Raw genomic sequence first — 24,550 nt, 5'->3', positions numbered from 1 at the left:
TCTAAAGAGAGGTACTTTTATTCCAATTTCTGAGATGAAAGTACCTGAGCTAATACTTTGTGGTGTCCTTTAGTAATATGCAGCTTGCACATAAGACTCCTAATGCAATAAATTGCTGGTCATCTTTTCAATTCTCCATCAAGCATCCACTGTAATGCAGAGCTTCCACATGTCCTGACAAAGCGTTCATGTACAATGGGACCAGTGCGATTTACTGAGTTAGATCTAAGAGAAAACCAGTTAGATATTGATCCTACAGATTGTTGGCATCCTGCACCCAGGAGCTCCTATGAAACTGACCAGCACCTGCCAGGAACGTGGTGTAAGCACAAAGCTGTCATATTCAAGAATAGCAGACACATACATAAAATGAATGTGAAAATGTGGAGCAGCGGATTAAATAGATTTCATGGGGCCCTTAGTAAACTCAGGACTTGTGCAGTGACCCAGAGGACCACAGCAAAGAGTTAATTCACTTCTAAAAAAGGTTTAATATCTACCATTAAGGATTAATGTATTTTATTGGGAGGGGCCCGGCACTAAACTCCTTTTTCTCTTTCTGATGTACAATCGCTACATTTTCATGCAGCCACCACTAGGGGTAGCACAGTTCAAAGAGATTATTACAGCTTCTGTTGCAGACAATGGTAACTACAGTATATAAACTCCTATGCACTGAGCTCCCTCTAGTGGTAGCTGCAGGCAGACCGTTTTTTGTAATATGTGAAGTGAAGCAGTAGATTTATCAATGTCTTTATGCAAGTTGTCTGGTCTAAATACATTGAGAAATATGGTGGTCTGGATGAGCGCCATATTTTCAAAGCACCAAGATCCACATTTCCTGACATAGAGGTTGGATAAAGTGGGTGAGGCCAAGAGCAACTTTTTTTATTGCAATTTTTAACCTGAGATGAGTCCTGTACATGAGATGAGTCAGGGACAGAACTCATCTCAGGTTAATTTGCATATGTATAAATTCGTTTTTTATACACAATGAAAGCACACAGAGCTATGGGGACTGGGTATTGCGGATGTGCTGGCGGCCATCTAGCAACCCATGTCCTCAGCTCTATACACAAAATCCAGGTGACAGGTTCCCTTTAATGAAAAAGATTGTAGATGCATCAGAAATCTGGGGCATTGCACTTTGCAGTCTGCATTGCGTGGGAGTATTTGACACGTGTGCTGGTAAACTGGGTGGTCCAGTGAGGCCCCTACTAAGCTTTGCTATGGGACCCTGTCAGATCGTTTTCGCCCCTGGCTACTTCCTTCAAGAGCAAAAGGGAGTCCAAAATCCTTGGTGCAAACAAAAGAGACAACAAAATACCCCCTTTATGATCAATTACCCACATTATACATGTAATACATCACACATTTTTATACAGGGCAGTTAAGGGTGTGACAGTGAGCACAATGGGGGCTAAAAAAGTGATACCTTACTGATCCCACAACACTCCTGTTCCAATGCTGCCAAGGGTCACGCTGGGCTTTACTTTTTGGTCCTATCTCGACACACAGGAAATGGCAGGTCACAGCTATGGTCAGTGATTTCCTCTGACCCGGAAGTAAAAATCACAAGGACCCTGGCAGCATCTCCCCCCCCCCCCCATAGGAGCCTGCTGCCACCATTTGTTTTTCAGTTGGACAATCCCTTTAAGGGTTTTTGTTATGTGTATGATGTGAAAGTAGAGGTGTTAACAAATTCAATATCTCTTCTGATTAACTAGTGGTTGTCAAGTGCATGGTGTGAATGAGTTAATGGGTTTGTTAACGCTGAACAATCCCTTAAAAACATGAAAACCTGATCTCCATGCCATTACTTAGTTAGGACACAACACTGATCCCATTTGCCTTCTTTATTCTTATTTCATGTAGACCTGTCCACAGCAAGAGATCATAAGATCATCTTAATCATGTTCTGATGCTGCGGCCATGCCAACAATAAGCATATAGACTGATTGGAAAAACATACCCAGACAATTACTTTGTAACATGATCAAAAGTCTAGTTGACTTTGAAAAGTGGTGCTTGATGCCTGGCTGCGTTCCTGAAGTCTGAAGTAACTGTATATGCTTTCCGCACACTGAGGACCTCAAGGTGGGGCCAGGTGACTAGAAAACATCTAGCTATGTAATAAAGAGCTTAGCTTCATTGAAGACAATATCAGGATAAGATGTGTCTTTCTACCACTACTTCTCTTTGTATAATATAGGTGTATGTTGGGAACCAGCCGATGGGGAGCTTGCTCATTTGTACATGGCTATGGTGACTGTTACTTACTTGACTCTGTATGTTATCATTTTTGGATGTATATATGAGATGAGCGAACCAGTTCGGACCAAACCGAGGACCATTTTAGTGCATATGTCAGTGAGAAAAAAGCACTAGGTAGGAAGAAGAAGGGTTCTCACATGACCCTGAGATAAAGTGGCGGGGGGAGGGCTTGCCCTGATTGGCTCCCAGGCTGACAGACAACTAGGATGAGTCAATCACTGCTGCAGAAGGCAGGGAGGTGCCTTAGCAGAACAAGCAGAACGCCATTCTGTCCTGGGCTGTGAATGAGAGTGGTTGAGTTTGACAGTGTCTGCCAGGAAAACGATCTTAGGGAGAGAGAAGACAGGAGCTGTGGCTGGCTGTGCCTGCTATCAGAAGTACAGGTGCTGCAGTGCAGACCTCAAAAGCAGCTACCTGCAAGCAAATACTCTGCCCCCCTCCCCAATTTCTCACAGAAATTCTTTTTTTGTGGGGTTCTATTTAATTAAGCAGCATATACAGTATACGTGATTACTTCAGCAACACCCAGGGTGTAGCAGCAATCTACCTGTGTGTATTAACATGTAATTGAGCGTCAAGTCTCAATCATCCATTTCCATATACACAGTTTCCACACAGTTGTAATATATTTTTTTTTAGGGGGTTCAGCTTAATTAAGCAGCATATATACATGATTATTGCAGCAATACCCAAGGTATAGCAGTAATCTACCGCTGTGTTTTTAATGTGAAATTGAACATCAAGCCTCATTCATCTGTTTCCATATATTCAGTTTCCACACGGTTGCAATTTAAATATTTTTTGGGGGGGCATGGTTCAGTTTAATTAAGCAGCTTATATGCGTGATTACTGCAGCAACAACCAAGATGTAGCAGCAATCTACCTGTGTGTATTAACGTGAAATTGAGTGTCAAGCCTCAATCGTCCGTCTTCGTATACACAGTTTCCACACAGTTGCAATTTTTTTAAAAAAAAATTTGGGGGGGAGGGGTTGAATTTAATAAAGCAGCATACGCATTTACTACACCAATACACAGGGTGGTGCACAACATTATCTGAGAGGCACAAAAATGTCTAGGCTACGGAAGGGTTCCAAAACAAAAGACCCAGAGCCAGAATGTGGGTAGTAACAACACCAACTATCCAACCAGAAGTAATAGTAGTAGTAGTAGGCGGTAGTTGTCCCTGCTGGCTTCAGAAAGGCGCAACATTTAAGTTGAGGAGAAAAAGGATGAGATTGTGGATTGGATGGCTCATTTCTCCTCTCAGTCACAGCAGGATAATGTGATGGTAACTTCAGAGTCCGACACCGTGCCGTGGAGCCAGGGGTCACAATGTTCCCCCTGCTCCTCCTCCCTGAACCCCCATAGAAGGCTTTCAGTGGCGTCTTCTCAGTCTTCACTGCCCCTTCCTAGTGGGGCACCTTCCTTTTTCCTAAAAAGTGGCAAGAAAACCCTACCACGCCCTATGGCAGAGAGTCAAGACAGCCTTCCTGTGCACAACTTGTGTGAGGACCCTCACAGTTTTGACTGCCCTGAGGAGGAGGTTGGGGAGGAGGCTGTTGATTCCAGGCATACCTGTGCTGATGGTGGTGGTAATAGTGGCACCGGTTGCCACTGCATTGATGGTGGGGGCAGTGACAATGGCAATCAGGGAAAATGCAGAACAGGGAAGGGGGGCCCAGGAGCTCATTATGATATCTCACAGTCTGATAAAAGTGGCAGGGTTGTTGAGGACAGGAACTGTAAGCCAGATTGGGGTGCTGAGGGGGAGGAAACATCAGTGGAGAAGGGCGGTGACAGCAGCAATAAAGAGCAAGGCAATGTACCTCCCAAAGAACAGCCAGGGCCATGTATGCTTCGGGATCTGGTGATGCCGCTGATGCTGTCGGTGGGTTAGTCGCAAAAAGTGCTAGAGCTAAGCTCAGCTTGTATGCCTGTAGCTCTGTGCAAGCAACTTTTCTCCACAAGATGGGTACATAAAACCACAGTGGTGTGCAAGATCTGCAGGATTAAAATAAGCTGTGGCCATTCAAACACAATTATAGGTACCAGAGGTCTAGTGCAGCACATGAGGCGGCATCACTGGATCCTTTGGGAAAATACAACTGGCAAGCATTCCCATTCAGAACAAGTCTGTCTGTCTTCTCCTGGTCCTCTTTGTGCCAGCCAACCAGCTTCCCCAAGCAGTAGGGTATCATTATCACCTTCTTCTTCTCCTGCTAAGACTCCTCCGTGTCCTCGGCTCCATCATGAGATATCTATAATGGAACTTTTGGTCATGAAAAAACTTTTCTCCACCAGCAATTAACTTGTCTACAAGCTGAACCCCCACCTGGCTACGTTGCTGGTGGTGCAGTCGCTGTAGTACTATTGTCAGGGAGCCTTGTACTCTCACGTGGCAGAGAATGTGGACTACTCCTTGCAGTTCTCGCTGTGCAGCACTTTTCACTCCACGGGGGTCACCTGGATCAGCTGTTATGGGCAGAGAAAGTACATGTCTTTCACGGCACCCTGGGTCAATGTTTTTTGCGGCAGTGGAGAGGCAGCACAACAGCAACATAAAACAAAGTTAGGGGACCACGCTGCTCTCCTGGAATTCTCAAACAGGGAGGATAAGTTGGATGCCGGATCCTTCCTCCAATTCTCCTTCCTTATGCAGCCAAACACTTCTACTATGTCTCAGTGCGGTGCCGCTCCATGGTTTTTCAATGTCCGATCAACCTATAATATCAGGGAGCAAAATAGTGAAGCACTGTAGGCATTTTCAGGCTAAAAGATATGCCCCTGAAGAAGGAGGGATGAAACCTAGGCCAGGCAGACTCTGGGAAACCGGAATTTTATATCTGATATGTCTTGTTTTAATCGACTCTTGTGAGTAGAAGGAATTAATCTTTTAGCCTGAAAGTGCCTATGGTGCTTCACTATTTTGCTTCTTTGTTCCTGACATAGTAGGTTGATCGAACGTGGAAAAACCATTTAGCAGCACCGCATTAGGGCATAGTAGCAGTGTTTGGCAGCATAAGGAAAGAGAATTGGAGGAAGGATCTGGCATCCGACTTATCCTCCCTGTTTGTGGATTCCAGGAGAGCAGCGCAGTCCACTAATTTTGTTTTACTTGCCTAGTGTGAATAAAAACCACTTCACGAAGGACAAGCAGCGCTCACAGTAAGAGATACAACCCCAGTATTTCTCTATATATTTTATAACCCCAGCAACATGGCCCGGTCCTTTTAACCCCCTCCCATGATATCATAGGACTGGCTCCCACAGCAGGCACTTACTGTATCTACCTCCACCACCTCCTTCTCCATGGACAGGGTCCCCTCTCCAACAGCAGCAGGGCACAGTGCCACTCTTCTTTCCAATCACATGTGTCAAGTTAAGTGTTGCCATGCCGTGTTGGAGCTGATTGGCCTGGGAGAGAGCAGCCACACTGACGCGCAATTGCTTAAGTACATCAAGCAAACACCCCGCTGGCTGTCATCTTCTCGACTCCAACTGGGCAAGATGATCTGTGACAATGGGCATAATATCCTGGCCACCCTAAACCTAGGGGAAATGACAAATACTTCCTGCATGGCTTGGCAGTACTGGCTTGCGCAAGGTGCTGGCAATGTCCAGGAGACTGTCCCTCTTCTTTAGCCATTCTCTCGTGAAGAGGAACGCTCTCCTGGACTTGCAGCATCGAAATGGTCTGCAGCTACACTGCTTAGTCTGCGATATTCCAACTTGCTGGAATTCAACATTGCACATGTTGATCGTCTGTACGAGAAGCGGAAAGCCGTGAACGATTTGGTCATGCACCAGACCGCCTTTCATGCTGCAGTTGTATCTCATCCCCCTCATATGTATTTTTGAAGAGAGGCTAGCGCTCATGCCCTCAAGTGTTCCTGTTGGGGACCCACAATAAGAAACTCCCATGGGTAGGAGGAGGAGGTGCTGCAACTTCAGTCAGCAGCAGCAACCATTTCAGTCTCCTCAACATGATGCAGCAGTTTTTCCGCATGCCATGCCATGCCAGGCAGAGGCCAGTCAGTGAGCTGACAGCCGACAGCTCCCGTCTCAATGCCCAGGTTCAGGCTCATCTAAACTATGACCAGTCTCTGTCACATACCCTGTTTCCTGACGCCATAGATTTGTGGGAAGGCAGACTGGAACAGTGGCCCGAACTGGCACAGCACCCTTTACATAGAAACATAGAATGTGTCGGCAGATTTGGCCATTTGGCCCATCTAGTCTGCCCAGTATACTGAATACTATGAATAGCCCCTGGCCCTATCTTATATGAAGGATGGCCTTATGCCTATCCCATACATGCTTAAACTCCTTCACTGTATTTGCAGCTACCACTTCTGCAGGAAGGCTATTCCATGCATCCACTACTCTCTCAGTAAAGTAATACTTCCTGATATTACTTTTAAACCTTTGCCCCTCTAATTTAAAACAATGTCCTCTTGTAGGAGTTTTTCTTCTTTTAAATATTCTCTCCTCTTTTACCTTGTTGATTCCCTTTATGTATTTAAAAGTTTCTATCATATCCCCTCTGTCTCGTCTTTCTTCCAAGCTATACATGTTAAGGTCCTTTAACCTTTTCTGGTAAGTTTTATCCTGCAATCCATGTACCAGTTTAGTAGCTCTTCTCTGAACTCTCTCCAAAGTATCAATACCCTTCTGGAGATATGGTCTCCAGTACTGCGCACAATACTCCAAATGAGGTCTCACTAGTGCTCTGTAGAGCCGCATGAGCACCTCCCTCTTTCTACTGGTAATTCCTCTTGCTATACACCCAAGCATTCTGCTAGCATTTCCTGCTGCTCTATGACATTGTCTGCCTACCTTTAAGTCTTCTGAAATAATGACCCCTAAATCCCTTTCCTCAGATACTGAGGTTAGGACTGTATCACTGATTTTATATTCTGCTCTTGGGTTTTTACACCCCAGGTGCATTATCTTGCAATTATCAACATCAAATTTTAGTTGCCAGATTTCTGACCATTCCTCTAGTTTTCCTAAATCCTTTTCCATTTGGTGTATCCCTCCAGGAACATCAACCCTGTTACAAATCTTTGTGTCATCAGCAAAAAGACACACCTTACCATCGAGGCCTTCTGTAATTTCGCTGATAAAGATATTAAACAATATGGGTCCCAGAACAGATCCCTGAGGTACCCCACTGGTAACAAGACCATGGTCTGAAAATATACTCCATTGACTACAACCCTCTGTTGTCTGTCCCTCAGCCACTGCCTAATCCATTCAACAATATGGGAGTCCATGCCCAAAGACTGCAATTTATTGATAAGCCTTCTGTGTGGAACAGTATCAAAAGCCTTACTAAAGTCTAGATAAGCGATGTCTACTGCACCTCCGCCATCTATTATTTTAGTCACCCAATTAAAAAAATCAATAAGATTAGTTTGACATGATCTCCCTGAAGTAAACCCATGCTGTTTTTCATCTTTCAATCCATGGGATTTTAGATGTTCCACAATCCTCTCCTTTCCATTAATTTCCCCACTATTGATGTCAGGCTTACTGGCCTATAGTTGCCCGATTCCTCCCTACTACCTTTCTTGTGAATGGGCACAACATTTGCTAATTTCCAATCTTTTGGGACGACTCCTGTTACCATTGATTGGTTAAATAAATCTGTTAATGGTTTTGCTAGTTCACCGCTAAACTCTTTTTATAGCTTTGGGTGTATCCCATCAGGCCCCTGTGACTTATTTGTATTAATTTAAGACAGCTGACTTAAAACCTCTTCCTCTGTAAAGACACATGCATGTAAAGACAGTGTCATCTCGGAGAGGGTTTTCAGCACCACGTGGGGGCATGGTGACACCCAAACAGACCAATTTGTCCTCTGCCAGTGTCCAAAACATCACTTTTGCCAAAATGAACCAAGCCTGGATTCAAGAGGATTTTCACACTCCTCCGGCTGATTTCAATGAATAGATCTCGCCTTGCTGGCAGTGCCCCATCTTGCCACTGTTGCTGTCTGTTTACCATCACATTCTGTATGGCTGCTGCTGCCACCTGCATCATGCCAATACTGTCTGTCTGTGTACCTTGACTTTCTGTATGCCTGCTGCTGCGGCCTGCATCATGCCACTAATGCCACTTGCCAACCATCATGTTCTGTACGGCTGAGGCCTGCATCATGCCACTGCTGCGACCTGCCAACCACCATCTTCTATTACGCTGCTGCTGCCTTACTGATAACATGTACCATACGGCTGTTGCTGCAGCCGCCAGTCCCTCGGGTGCTGCTGGTCCTCGCTGTTAATCCCCTACTGCCACCAACGCAAAGCATCTACCGCCACTATCCCTACTACTATTACTACTACTACTACCCATAGACAGCCACGTATGTTCTATGTGTAGAGCCCTGGAGCAGGGGTACATTAAAGTCTGGACATTTGCCCCTGTTTCTCCTGTGCAAAGTCATCAATGCCTTATTTTATTTCACTTTAAAGGGTTAACTTGAATTGACTTATGCTATTTAATACTGTGTAACTTCATTTTATATGTATGTTATGATATATATCCTGTTCATTTGCACTGTGTTTGCATGGCACTTTGGAAAGGGTTAATGAATACTGAGAGACTTTTGAGACTTTCTAGCTAATATGAAGCTGGTGATTTTCCACAGCTACTACAAGGTTTAAAGAAGAGCATGTTTTGGAGGGAAAGAGCCAGACTTGTTTACCACTAAAACCAGACAGACTGACCTTTTGAATGTCCGAGTTAGCTCTGTTATTATGTCTAAAAACCTGCTTTGTGTGGAAAAAATGGATGTGTCATTGCCATTGAGTATCATTGAAGCTCTAATGCAAGTCTATGACAGATGGGAGATTGTGCTGAGTTTCTTCACTCCAGCCTTCCCACTGGAAGGTTCTAGTTTAGCCAGAAACTGTATGTAAAGAGAAAAGCAAGGAATATACCAGTGCTGCCGTTATAGAGAGAGCCACACTATCTTTATCTAATGTGGGTCCTGTTGCTGCTGGGCTACGAAGGGGTTAATTGCCTACCCCCTTTAATGTGGCTTCAGATAAACACTATATAATTGTGAGCTTGCGCGGACTTCAAATGGCCTTTAGTTAAGTAATGTGTGATATGATGCCTCATAGAAAATAGGATAATCTTGTATCAGAGTCCTAGATAAGTCACTGTCAAACATAGGCAATGTGGAATATAGTATATATGTAATAGAGAGGGTACTTGCCACTCTTGCTGTACTGTCAGTCCTGTATAGGGGGAGCTTCCTTCCACCCTTCCTCCGGTGACCTAATGTGCTGGAGAGTCTTATGCTCCTTCCAGCTCACATGTGCGGCTCCGGCCGGTAGCTCGCACACGTGGGGGGAGCTGCACTGCTGTGTCCAAGGGAGCGAGAAACACTCTGTTAGCTACAGGTGCCTCCCAGGTACACGATTCCTCCGACACGTTTCGGAATAGATGAGGAAGGAATACGTATATTCCGAAACACGTCGGAGGAATTGTGTACCTGGGAGGCACCCGTAGCTAACAGAGTTTGACGTCACATGGAAGCTTATCGCTCCCTTGGACACAGAAGTGCAGCTCCCCCCAGGTGTGCGAGCTACCGGCCAGAGCCGCACATGTGAGCTGGAAGGACATTAGGTCACCGGAGGAAGGGCGGAAGGAAGCTCCCCCTATACAGGACTTACAGTACAGCAAGAGTGGCAAGTACATTCTCTATTACATATATACTATATTACACATTGCCTATGTTTGACAGTGACTTATCTAGGGCTCTGATACAAGATTATCCTATATTCTATGAGGCATCATATTACACATTACTTTACTAAAGGCCATTTGCAGTCAGCGCAAGCACACAATTATATACTGTATGTAAAGAGAGCCGTCAAAGCCCCTATTGTTCTGCAGTTAGGGATCAGTGCTTAGAAGAATAGACTCATGCAAGTCTGCATGGGTGACCAGAAGAAGACACTGAGATGGGGATGCTGAGCCACAGTTCATGGGTCACCAGCCCTATGACCAAGGAGCCAGCCAGACTACTGAGCCACAGACTGTGGGCCACCAGCCTTTGTCCAGGGTACCAGCCTTCTGAGAGAAGGAGGGACAGTTAGCTCAGGCCTTCCCTCAGCAATGAACCCTTTTTATGCCCGTGAGGAGACTGGAGAAGCCAGCCCTATGCCTCATTAGTGTTGAGCGCGAATATTCGAATTGCGAATTTTTTTCTCGAATATCGCAATTTCGAGATTTCGCGAATATTTAGAATATCGTTCTATATATTCGCGAAATAGAATATTCGTTTTTTTTTTTTTTTTTTTTATTATATTTTTTTCTTTCCCACTTCCCTAAAATTGTTCTTACCTGTCCTTTGGATTCCTGGCTTCCTGGCTGCTCCAGTCAGTGGCGTTTTCAACTTACTGCTATATTCCATATTAGCTAAATTACAATCTAATCTATATGTGTATTTTACGAAATTTCGCAATAGTCGCAATTGCGATGCGAGTAATATAACACGAAATATTCGCATGAAGATTTCAAATTAGCACTGCTATACTCCATATTCTAGCCTAATATGGAATATAGCTGTGCTAAGTTAGCACTGCTATATTCCATATTAGGCTAGAATATGGAGTATAGCAGTGCTAAGTTGAAATCTTCATGCGAATATTTCGTGTTATATATTATATAACACGAAATTTTCGCATGAAGATTTCAACTTAGCACTGCTATACTCCATATTCTAGCCTAATATGGAATATAGCAGTGCTAACTTAGCACAGCTATATTCCATATTAGGCTAGAATATGGAGTATAGCAGTGCTAAGTTGAAATCTTCATGCGAAAATTTCGTGTTGTATAAGTCGCATCGCAATTTCGACTTTTTCAAATCTTCTTAATATTGCTCTAACTTCGTCTTTTAGAAATTTCGTAATATTGCTCTAACTTCGTCTCTTAGAATATTACGAATATTCTAAAAGACGAAGTTAGAGCAATATTAAGAAATTTCGTAAAATACACATATAGATTGTAATTTAGCTAATATAGTGCTATAATCCCTTTTTTTTCCTGTAATTTTTTTTTGCCTCTTCTGAACCTAAGTTTTGTAAAATATGTACACTATTAAAAATTATTACTATAGCAGTATATTAGCTTAAATACAATCTATGTGTATTTTACGAAATTTCGTAATATTGCTCTAACTTCGTCTTTTAGAATATTACGAATATTCTAAAAGACGAAGTTAGAGCAATATTAAGAACATTTGCAAAAGTCGAAATTGCGATGCGAGTAATATAACACGAAATAGTCGCATGAAGATTTCAACTTAGCACAGCTATATTCCATATTCTAGCCTAATATGGAATATAGCAGTGCTAACTTAGCACAGCTATATTCCATATTAGGCTAGAATATGGAATATAGCTGTGCTAAGTTGAAATCTTCATGCGACTATTTCGTGTTATATTACTCGCATCGCAATTTCGACTTTTGCAAATGTTCTTAATATTGCTCTAACTTCGTCTTTTAGAATATTCGTAATATTCTAAGAGACGAAGTTAGAGCAATATTACGAAATTTCGTAAAATACACATATTAGCCTAGCCATAGTCATTAGCATAGGAACGTTGCCTTATACTATCAAGATAAATTTTCGCAATATGCGAAAAAATTTTTTTCGCGATAATTGGAATAATTGCGAATATTCGATTTCGACGAATATAACACGAATATTCGTGCGAATATTCGCGAAATATCGCGAAATCGAATATGGCACCTCCCGCTCATCACTATGCCTCATCTGTATTGTTTTACACCTGAATTCCTCCAGTAAAGAAGTACACTGGTTAACTGCAGACCCTCACTCTCTGGACTTAATTCCCATTGAACATGCTTATACTGCTCCTGCTGCTTGCAGTATTGCGCCCCCATGCCATTATATCTGTACCATACTCTCTCCACATCCCAATTAAAAGGGATAATTATTTTAGGCTTGTTCACAACAAGCCACTTTTTCTTAGTACAGGCAGGCATTTTAACTCTGTTAAGGCATAGTTTTGGACACTTGTTCCCCCATGCCACTTTTTTTTATTTATTTATTTATTTATCTATCCCTTGTGTGTTTAAACATCATCTGCCCCTGAGAAGGGACAATTTTTGGAAGCTTTGGCATATAAAAAAGCATAACACAGGTGCCGTTGCGGTGTATTTTAAACATGCTGTATGTTAACGCCTTCAAATGTGCGTTTACCCATAGCTATGTATGTCAGAGTTACTCAGACATCATTTACTATTGCTGTCATTGCGTTCCAGAGCTTTGGGGAAGGGGGATTCATGAAAAAAAAAATGAACGAAGACAAGACGTCCTAAACAATTTGGTGAACAGGACCTGAAACAAATCTCGACTGATTTGCATATATATACTGTATATATATGTGTGTATATATATATATATATATATATATATATATATATATATACACACACATACATAAAATCTTTTATCATACTGTAGTTTACTAAACTTTCATGCACCTAAGTTGTGTTGTGTTAAGTCTACTTTTTCCGAGAATTCCAGATAATACATTTGGTGGCCAGTGGTGGGATGGTGGGATTTGGGTATTAAATACAAAGAGTCGATTTAGTTTGATCCTGACCACTAAAGATGGCAACCCGGGGCATCCATAGACTCAGAAGTGGTGACAACCTAGGATGTTGCATGAGATCTCTACAAGTGGATATTGCTGTGAGTGGAGTTACAGAGAAGAGAATATATACTATATATATATTGTAAGAAGATGTGGATGATAGGTAAGTGTCACCGAGGTTCCTGGCCTCAGTGGAGTAAGAGCCGGTTTTTATGTGTCTGCAGCAGTTGCTGTTTGACACCTTAATAGTTAGTATGGCTATATAGTAGTCAAAGTGCTGGGTGTGTGACTACTCCCCATGGTCCAGACTGGGTTTTGCCAGGCCTAAAAACCAGCTAGCACTGCCAGGTGAGGGGGATTACCTCAGTCTGACAGTGGAGCTCAGGAGGTGTGTGTGCTGGGATCTGAGGCTTGTGCAGTGCTGGAGGGCTGATACCTGTCTGTAAGGGAAATGGGCCCCCTAAAAGCCTGCTATGGACTGCGGGAGGCAGAACTGCCAACAAGGTGATTTTTTGCTATGTGAACTTTCCATTGTGTGTGAACTAACACTAAGACTGCAAAGTGACGTTTTGTTTTCGCTTTATGTGTGAATAAACACGGAAGTTTGATTTAACCCCTTCAGCCTCGGGCCTGTTTTCACCTTCCTGCCCAGGCCATTTTTTGCAAATCTGACATGTGTCACTTTATGTGGTTATAACTTTAAAACACTTTTACTTATACAGGCCATTCTGAGATTGTTTTCTCGTCACATATTGTACTTCATGACAGTGGTAAAAATAAGTAAAAAAAAACATTTTTATTCACAAAAAAATACAAAATTTACCAAAAAAATTGGAAAATTAGCAAATTTCCAAATTTCAATTTCTCTACTTTTAGAATAGATAGTAATACCTTCAAAAATAGTAATTACTTTACATTACCCATATGTCTACTTCATGTTTGGATCATTTTGAAAATTATATTTTATTTTTTGGGGACGTTAGAAGGCTTAGAAGTATGGAAGCAAATCTTGAAATGTTTTGGAGAATTTCCAAAACCCAATTTTTAAAGGCCAGTTCAGGTCTGAAGTCACTTTGTGAGGCTTACATAATAGAAACCACCCAAAAATAACCCCATTTTAGAAACTACACCCCTAAAGGTATACAAAACTGATTTTACAAACTTTGTTAACCCTTTAGGTGTTCCACAAGAATTGATGGAAAATGGAGATGAAATTTCAGAATTGCGCTTTTTTGGCAAATTTTACATTTTAATAAATTTTTTCCAGTAGCAAAGCAAGAGTTAACAACCAAATAAAGCTCAATATTTATTACCCTGATTCTGCGGTTTACAGAAACACCCCACATGTGATCGTAAACTGCTGTATGGGCACACGGCAAGGAGCAGAAGGAAAGAAACGCCATATGGTTTTTGGAAGGCAAAAAAATGGATGTTTTGGCACCGTTTTTATTTTTTATTCTTACAGCGTTTACCTGAGGGATTAGGTCATGTGACTTTTTTTATAGAGCAGATCATTACGCACGTGGCAATACCTAATATGTCTCCTTTTTCTTATTTATTTAAGTTTTACACAATAATAGCATTTTTGAAACCGAAATAATGATATTTTAGTGTCTCATAGTCTGAGAGCCATAGCTTTTTTATTTTTTGACCGATTCTCTCAGGTAGGGTCTCATTTTTTGTGGGATGAGGTGATGGTCTGATTGGTACTATTTTGGAGGGCATACGCCTTTTTGATCACTTGATGTCGCAATTTTTGTGATGTAATGTGTCAAAAATTGCATTTTTTTTTTACACTTTTTTTTTTTACGGTGTTCACCTGAGTGGTTAGGTCATGTGATATTTTTATAGAGCTGTTTGTTACGGACGTGGCGATACCTAATATGTATACTTTTTTTATTTTTTTCACTTTAGCACAATAATAGCAGTTTTGAAGCAAAAAATAATCATATTTTAGTATCTCCATAGTCAGAGAGCCATAGCTTTTTTATTTTTTGACCGATTCTCTTAGGTAGGGTCTCATTTTTTGCGAGATGAGGTGACGGTCTGATTGGTACTATTTTGGGGGGCATATGCCTTTTTTATCACTTACTGTTGCAATTTTTGTGATGTAATGTGACAAAAATAGCATTTTTTTTACACCGTTTTTTTATTTTTTTTACGGTGTTCACCTGAGTGGTTAGGTCATGTAATATTTTTATAGAGCTGGTTGTTACGGACGTGGCGATACCTAATATGTATATTTTTTTTTAATGTATTTCACTTTAGCACAATAATAGCAGTTTTGAAACAAAAAAAAAATGATGTCTTAGTGTCTCCATGTTCTGAGAGCTATAGTTTTTTTTATTTTTTGGGCGATTGTATTAGGTAGGGGCAAATTTTTTGCGGGATGAGGTGACGGTTTTATTAATACCATTTTGGGGAGCATACCCCTTTTTAATCTCTTGGTGTTGCACTTTCTGTGATGTAAGGTGACAAAAATGGCTTTTTTTTACACCGTTTTTTTTTTTTTTTTTATGGTGTTTATCGGACAGGGTGGATCATGTGATCTATTTATAGAGCCGGTCATTATGGACGCGCCGATACCCAATATGTTTTTTATTATAAAATAAGGGGAAAGGGGCGTTTTTTTTTTTTCTTTTTTACTTTATTAATTTTATTACTTTATTAATTTTATTAAAAAACACTTTTTTTCTTTACTTTTTTTTCTTTATTTATGACATTCACTTTTGGGGGTCTGATCCCCTCTGCAATTCATTACAATACATCTGTATTGTAATGCATTGCCTGTTAGTGTATGACACTGAGTCATACACTAACAGGTTGCCTAGGAGACCCAGCCTGAGGCTGGATCTCCTCGGCTCCCTTAGAAGGCAGTTCCCGATGCCGTGCAAGGCATTGGGCAGCCTTTGCACGGCATCGGACTGCCACAGCACCGCGGGGACTCGATGTGATCGTTCACCTGACACAAACCTCTTCTATGTCGCGGTCAGCACGGACCGCGGCATAGAAGGGGTTAATTCGCCGGCATCTGCTTTTACAGCGATGCCGGCGGATACAGCAGGGGCCCGGCTACCACGAACTGCCGGGCCCCTGCAGTGATCGCGCGCGCACCGCTCCGGTGCCCGCGCGATCACTATGATGTACTATTACGTCAAATTGCGGGAACTTAGTGGTTCCCATGACGTAACAGTACGTCAAACGTCGGGAAGGTGTTAAGAACTGGTAATTTGCCTCTGTACTGCGTCTGCACACCCTGTCTACCAGAGCAAATCCCCACAAAATATATATATATATATATATATATATATATAAAAACCGGACAGCACTCCAAGTAAAAAACAAGTGGTTGTTCATTCACCCATGTGGTAAGGCAACGTTTTAGCTCATAGAAAGAGCCTTTTTCAAGCCTGAAAAAGGCTCTTTGTATGAGCTGAAACGTTGCCTTACCACATGGGTGAATAAACAACCACTTGTTTTTTTACTTGGAGTGCTGTCCGGTTTTCCTATCTACTTTATGGGGTAAGCAGCTACACCCTTGGACCTAGCACCCGCTAACAATTTTTGTCCAGTGCCGCCATCGTGTTCCATTATATACATATATATATGTAGAGATCATTGAAGCAGTTGAGTAGTCTGCAGGAATTGTGGTAGTGAAAGTCTGCAGATTGTAGATAACAGAGTTCATCCACAACTGATAAGGAAGAGTGCCTAGATGTTTAGGCATGAAAAAGCATCTGTGTATTAATGTTCAGAGAGGAACCAGTTAAGCTTGTAGTGCCCTACTGTAGTGGATTTATGACTTGTTCTTGAGAAATGTGCGGAAAATGGAAATATTTGAGGAAAGATAGAACATCTCTGCTTTATTTGGCTTTCTGTGGGTTCATAATAACGTGAAGCATAAATGCAATACAGACCGAGTTCTGGGAGGCAGTGAGATAGAATAGAGCAGGCATTGTAAGCGTTAAGTTAAAGGAGTAAGGAAAAATAAGGGTTAAGGAAAAGTGTATACATCCCGTTAACTGTGGGGCCCTTTAAGCGGGGGCTTTGACTGTTCTTTAATCACATAGGTAAGTTCCCCTTTTCTTCTCCGTGCTCCGTGTTACAAGGTTGAACTCAAAAACAACCCCTCCTTGGAGATTGTGCACTGCATCAGAAAGATTAAAGGGGGCGGGTTAAGCTGGATATCATCTATAGGGATGAATTCAAAGGTTGAAATGTATGTAGATATATAGTAAGAGTAGACGTAGGTGATTAATGTAAGTGGTAATCTTATCCCTTGTTTGCTATAAATAGCTTTTAGGGTCCATTCACACGACCATAATTCCGGGGCCGCATTCGCTCCGCAATTTTGCGGAACGGGTGCGGACCCATTCATTTCAATATTTTTGCCCGCGCAAAAATATAGAGCATCTCCTATTCTTGTCCGCAGTCGAGGACAACAATAGCCATTTTCTATATAGTGCTGGTCATGTGCGGTCCGCAAATTGCGGAACGCACACGGCCGGTATTCGTGTTTTGCAGATCAGCAATTTGCGGACCGCAAAACACTTATGGTCGTATGAATGCATCCTTATAGGGAAAAAAGATGACAGAAGTGTGAAGAAATAAGAATTTTCCCTTTCAGGCACAAGAAGTTGTTCTATTGTGTATCTCATTGGAAGCATGTGTGATATGTGATAAAAGTGTGCGAAAGTCCTTAAAAACTGAAAATAAATTTTTTCTAGGGAAAGTAAAGTGCGTGTGCATAAAGGAAAAAGTGAATGTGTTAAAACTGAGTTATTGAATGTCTGGAGAGAAACCTCAGATTATAATGTTTTATGTGTTTTTATTTAATGTTTATGAAGTTCCAGGAAAAAAAAAAAATTTGTTATGAGTTCACACTGAAGACCTTTAAGTGGGGCTAGGAGGGGCCAGGAGACTAGAAGACATCTAGCTATGCAACAAAGAGCTTAGCTCCATTGAAGACATCATCAGTGTAAAATGTGTCTTGCTATCATTATATCTCTTTGTATAATATGGGCGTTGGCCTGGTGCCATGTTGGAAACTGGCCAATGGGGAGCTCGCTCATTTGTTCATGGCTTTGGTGACTGTTACCAACTTTACTCTGAATGTTATATTTTGTATATATAACTTTTATAATAGTTTAGTAAACTTTTACGCACCTAAGTCGTGTTAAGGCTACTTTCACACTTGCGGCAGGACGGATCCGACAGGCTGTTCACCATGTCGGATCCGTCCTTCCGCTATTTCGCCGTGCCGCCGCTCCGTCCCCATTGACTATAATGGGGACGGGGGCGGAGCTCCGGCGGTGCACGGCGAAAGGCCGCCGGACTAAAAGTCCTGCATGTCCGACTTTTTAGTCTGGCGGCTTTCGCCGTGCTGCGCCGGAGCTCCGCCCCCCATCCCCATTATAGTCAATGGGGACGGAGCGGTGGTCCGGCGGCACGGCAAAATAGCAGGAGGACGGATCCGACATGGTGAACAGCCTGTCGGATCTGTCCTGCCGCAAGTGTGAAAGTAGCCTAAGTCAATTTTTTCACGAATCTCAGAATTCACGATCATACCGATCAGGCCAAGAGCGGTCCGTGGTAACCCGGCTGGGATTCCTGCTGACAGCAGGAGTGCACGGCGTCATTGGTTGCTATGACGCCGTGCACCTCATGCCGCCGCTGCTGTACAGTAATACCACGGGTTACCACGGCCGTTTGCATGAGGCCTAAATCTGAGAGGGCCTTGTGATAGTCTCTCACAACTCAGAATGTTTCCTGTAGCTTTGTTGCAGCCCCTGGGATCACAGAGCCCAATGATAATAATATTTTACGGTTTGCCTGCTTTCCATTGACGGGATCCAATCTTGTCTTTGGGGCAGGCTACAGTATATGTCTTGTAAGTGTGAATAAAGGCTTCTAGTAACTTCTCTATGACCACAATGACTTACCTTCCTCAACTTTCTCATCAACTTTCCGTAAGACACAAATATGAGCAGCAGAGGTAGAACGAAGCATGTGGTAAGGAATGTGATAATGTAGGTATGGTCTTCCGTTTCTCCTGAATACCTGTGTCAAAAAGGATAAAACATGAAGGATAAGCCATTGACTAATAGAAGACTTCTAAAGAAGAGCAAAATTAAAATGGCACACCTCCAGCCCATTGTTTGATTGTGCTTCCTGCTTCCTTTTCCTCCTATTTACAACACTGTCAATTTCAAGGCAGGCAAGATGAGGCTTGAAGGGGTTTTCAGAGATTTTTATATTGGATGGGATAGGCCATCAACATGCGATCGGTGGGGGTCCGACACCTCAGCTGTTTGAGGAGGCTGTGGCGCTCCTGTGCAAGGCCTAACATATATAGAAAATATACTGGCTCCATACAGATGTTACCCAGATGAGATCCAGGACCCCGGCGTGCACCATTAGTGTCAATATGGTTGGCGACAGTTTGTTTTCCATAATCGGTAACCACCATGGATACTTTTGCTTACAATGAAAACTACTATTAGACATTAATATTCTGCAAACATCACCGGTTAATTAAAAGTGTGTTCTTCGTGTAACTCATATGTTGCAGCACAGTGATGAGATAACGCCAGCGACAGCAGTCAGCCTGCAGTGAACAATTATAAGGCAATATATTGCACTCCGTATGTGATTAGAGATATTTTCATGTGGGATATATTATTTCAGCTGGCAAATAGCCGCCTGATTGTGTGCCCTTTAGGATTCTGAGGAACATCATGAAATTTAATGCTTGTGCTATTTATCGTTGGCAGGTCGGCAAACAAACAACTGGCAAGTTCCATTCCACTTGGATCTTTCTCTGCATCGCTCTTCTGTAGTGAAATCGTATTTGACTATACAGACAGTGTAGAATGCAAAAGTTTAGTTTTACGCAACTTTAGGAGAAGGAGCAATAAATAATATGTACAAAAAAAAAGGACATGCTGCTCTGCCTCTAGCAACAGGTCACTGCCACCTGCAAGATCTGCTCACTCGTCTGCTGCAGTTGTGACCATTTCCACTCTCGCATCGAGATTTTTTATTTTTATGGGATTCATTATATATGGGATGGATCTGATTTTCATAAATTTGTAATGTTTTCTAATTTGTCCTAAATGATCCCATTTATAATAGGTCTGTGAGGTTTTTACTCGTTTATCAGACCAGAATATTGCACCGAAGTATACTCTTTGGTAAGAAACATCATGCAGTGGTACCATGATGTCAGTGTGGACACAGCATTAATGGTCATTATGTGTAGCTTTTATTCCGTCCTATTAACCCTAACTATATCATTTTGTTGCAAATGGTCACTGCCTCCTGCAAGGTCAGCTCACTCAACCCCTGCTGCTATGACCATTTCCTTAAAGGGTTTTTTGGTGGTTTATAAACAGTTTTATCAGCTCACAGGTTATAAAATCATATAACTGACAGATTTTTTTGGTTTGCCCACTAAGTGCCTGTGTCACGTAATCACAAGTTACATGTATCTGAGCATCTCATGCACAGTATACACCTAATGTAAGAATACCGCACTGCTGCAGAACATCTTCAGACACACAAGGTAAGTATTGCACCCACCTAGTTACATCTATGCTGGCGTAATGTTCAAAAGCCACGTATCGGCAGATGTACTTTACACGTATAGATGAAAACCACATTGCAGTCACTCCAAATATAGTAATAGGGTGCGACATTTCATAAATTTGCTGCAGACACACAAAGCAAAACAAAAACAACTGCAAAGCAGGGCTCCAGACTAAAAAAAATATGTACCTGAAAAATTTAGTCGCCAAATTTAAAATACATAAAATTACAGTATAATAAAAAAAAACTACATGTCTTACCTAGGGTTGTCACGATACCAAAATTTTGACCTCGATTTCGATACCATAAAAAAGTATTGCGATACTCGATACCACGTGAAAAAAGAAAAGACCCAAAAAAGCCTGTGCATTCCACATTTTATGGAACGTCTGGACCATAATAGATTTTGTCCCGCCTAATTTTTGGTGGGACAAGGTGACAAAAAAATGGCAAATTGCACGTTTTTTTTTTTTTTCTGTTACGGCGTTCACCGCATAGGAGATATTTTTAAATATTTTAATAGTTCGCACTTTTTTGTGTGTGTCGATATGTAATATTTATTTATTGTTTATATATTTTATATGTAAAATTGGGAAAGACGCAGGCTGCTGGTGCCCGCCATATACCTAACCCGCCCTCTATGACTGCGCATTGCGATCCGCCGCAATTAACCCCTTAGGTGCCGCACCTGATGGGTTAATAGTGGCGGATCGCAGCGCGCAGTCATAGAGGCTGGGTGACGGGTATGGGATATGGCCGACACCCACAGACTGCATTTGTATTCACGCATAAACTATATTCATTGGTGGCACAGTGGCCACAGCCCCTCCCCTTCTCCTCCCTGCTATCAGTCCATTGGTGGCAGCGGCAGCAGCGGCACAGGGGGGAGGGACTGCCTCCGTCTCCCCTGTGCTTTTGAGAAGAACATGGCACGCGCTGACATAAGCCCGTGCCATGTCAGTTTAACTTGCGTGTGAAAGCGGCAGAGCAGCGCAGGGTCTAGGCGCAAATGGCGACAAGACTACAAAGTCTTGTCGCCATTTTGCAATTCTAAGTCGCATTGGCGACCATTTTGGTCGCCATCTGGAGCCCTGCAGGGGATAAATGTCCCCCATGTCTTTATTAAAATAAATATCTAGCATTGATAGAATAAAATACTGCAGCACACCTAGTTACTTTGCTTTTTATAATAAAAAAAAAAAAGAATCCCAATTTCTTTTTATAAAATTGAAGTCAATTACAGATAAACTGAAAACTGTGCAAAATATAAAACTCTACAAAATCCTCAAACTCTAGCAAATCCACATAATACGGGCTATTTCCATGAAGTTGCCATTGTGCAGCGCTGTGTAATTCCAAATATGACTATATCTGCCTCCCCTAATCTGTTCATTTTCTCTTTGGATTAAGCTGTTATATTCAGGACGGCATCACTCTTATACCATGCGCTTGCCATACACCTGAGAATCGGAGTGGTTTCATGAAGCGGCACTATAGCCCATTGCCCCGGAGACTTTCACCCCCAGCTTCGGAGCATGACCTCTTGTTCTAACACTTCTCTTCCTCTCATATAACCTTCCCTCCCAGATGCGCTGAATTCCTAGAGGATTCGTTTACTCTTGATCAACATTCATCTTACACATGGATTCAGCATCGCTTGGTAATAATATTCTACCCCTGCAACCGTCTCCTGACCTGGAAATATAAATATTTAGTATTGGCTCAACGGTATTCAGATTTCCATCTCTGAAATAGCAATTAGTTAGCTGACGCATTTCACACCTGTAGCAGTTAGAGAATGTCACTCATTTCAGACGGCTGACAATCTTATTATTTATTTATGTTACGCACTCATATAGCGCTACTATATTCCGCAGCGCTTTACAGACATTATCATCCAACTGTCCCCAGTGGGGCTCACAATCTAAGGCCCCTATCAGTATGTCTTCTGGACGTCCGAAAGGCACCATGGCTCTTGGGCCCTAATACAAAATTCCCCACTAACATGTGCCATTTATAGTAGTGGTCTCTTCATATTCAATAGACTTTTTGTGTTTCTTTTACGTCTCCAGGGCCTGGGTCCGACTGTAAACGCTGCACACTATAGAGTTATATTCAGGCTCGGACTGGCCCACAGGGGTACAGGTGAATCCCCCGGCGGGCCCCTAGTCCCCCATTCCCTGCTCCAGTGGTACATGGCACAGTAGACTGACTGTACTACATACAGCATCTCAACCAGCCTATGCGTCCTTTCAAAGAGTGATTATTTAACAAACTACCCAGTTTATTATGTTACTGTAGATCATTTGGCTGAGATGACCTCTAGATGTAGAGTTTCCACTTGCAGGGACCCCCATAATCAATCATCTTGTAGTGTCTAGCTGCTGTATAAGTAGGTAATATTTGCATGTATCTGTGCAGTGGGCCCCTGGAATAAATTTTACTGGTGGGCCCTAGGTATCCCAGCCAGACGCTGGTTGTATACAATAATTATGCACCTATAGGGTTGTGTTAGGAGCAGTATGGGCAGGAGACAGGTGGGCAATTCTGTAACATGGACTAGAGGACATTAACATATAGATCAGTGTTAACCACCCAGAATAATGCAATGTTTCGAGATCACTTAGGGAAGACATCATAGTTTTAGATTATACTGTCTGTGGCGCTGGAGGACGCTAGCCATGTAACACTACAATGATGTGTTTAATGCAATAACTGGGATGTGTATGTCTATACAGTGCCATATTTTGGAACGTTCCATCAGGGAGTATACCTCAGAGAATACCCCAGAGCTATTTCTCTGACCGAACATTCAAATGTGAGATGAACAGAGCCTTATATGTGCAGCGAGCCCCTGAGGAGCCAGTGCAGAGGATGGGAGTGGTAGTGGCCCTGATGAGTTGTTGTGTCATGGTATACTCCCTCAGGCCATTTCTGCCTGGGCAATGGTGCAGTGGCAAGGTAATTTGAAGAATCAGGCCTGAAGTAAAAATCTAAAAGTCTCTCTTTACTTGTAAAACATCCAGCAGTATTAAGTACAAGGTGCAGCTTTGAGGAAGTAAGGTGGCTGGTTGTATGGCAATTTAATGACACTTGCAGTCACTTGTGGATACAGGTGTCCACTGTGTGAGACAGACTTGAAGTTAGTATGGCCTGGTGGTTATTGTAGGAGATGGGTGTCGGACCTGTTTTCCCTCACCAGGAGCAGGGTCTGTAAAGCGATGGTTTCACTGATCACTCTGCTATCTAAGCGCACTGAGGCTTCTTGAAAGTAGTGTTCTTGATTCTAGCATCTCCTGGAGTGAAGGTATCACAGAAAAACAGATACGGTCCATTGGAGTAGGAGCTACGACATGTGCTTCCTACCTCCTTGCTGTCTGGACTGGAAATACCCCTCTTGGCAGAACTGGGCTGGTACTACTTCTTGTGGTTAGCCCTATTCCTGCCAACCATTGCCAAACTTTGCTGGAATGAATGGCATAACACATAAAACACAACATACTGTAATTTCAAGTCTGGGGTAGTGCATATGCATTACATACGTAGGTCAATCTGACCGCATGAATTGCCAAACAGGTACATACTGCACAATCATATACTGCATATTGGCTGTATATTTAATAGTTCTTTACATGATCTGCTGCAGCTTATTCTACATTTCCCTTGACTTGTATATAGGCCACCAAGAAAAGAAAGATCATTAAGGTGTAGGTCAGCTTCATCTTTATAAGATCTTCAAACCAATGTGCTAAGAGAACTGGAACCCTGGAAAACTATTATTGAGCACTATTAGTTCTATACTCCTGGAATGCAGTGGATATCTCCTCTTCTATGGCATCTGTTGAGTTCTGCCCCCTATTGTCCACTCTATGGGGTGGGAAGAATATACTAACATGCATGTTTCATGCCACTTAGGACTCACATAGCGGATCCTGAGGGCTAATGTCTACCAACTACATACGCCAAAACCTCTGCCTATCTTCACATTCAGCAAAGTTATATTCATAGGTGACTTCAGGTTCCCATTCACTCAGAGGCCTATAA

The 24,550-nt window shown here is 42.4% G+C and overlaps 1 protein-coding gene across 1 annotated transcript in view; it reads right to left on the bottom strand.

The window, feature by feature from the left end:
* The window catches only part of LOC121004165 (opsin-VA-like), a 76,377-nt gene that overhangs the window by 5,847 nt on the left and 45,980 nt on the right, over window positions 1–24,550 (bottom strand). Inside the window, exon 3 of the mRNA XM_040436304.1 lies at window positions 18,862–18,979. Within this exon, the coding sequence (XP_040292238.1) occupies window positions 18,862–18,979 (118 nt within the window). The remainder of the gene's footprint in view (window positions 1–18,861; window positions 18,980–24,550) is intronic.

Source organism: Bufo bufo, chromosome 6 (assembly GCF_905171765.1).
Source record: "Bufo bufo chromosome 6, aBufBuf1.1, whole genome shotgun sequence".
NCBI lineage: Eukaryota > Metazoa > Chordata > Amphibia > Anura > Bufonidae > Bufo > Bufo bufo.
Note: the sequence above shows the minus strand (reverse complement) of the source record. Positions and strands in the feature narration are given on the sequence as shown.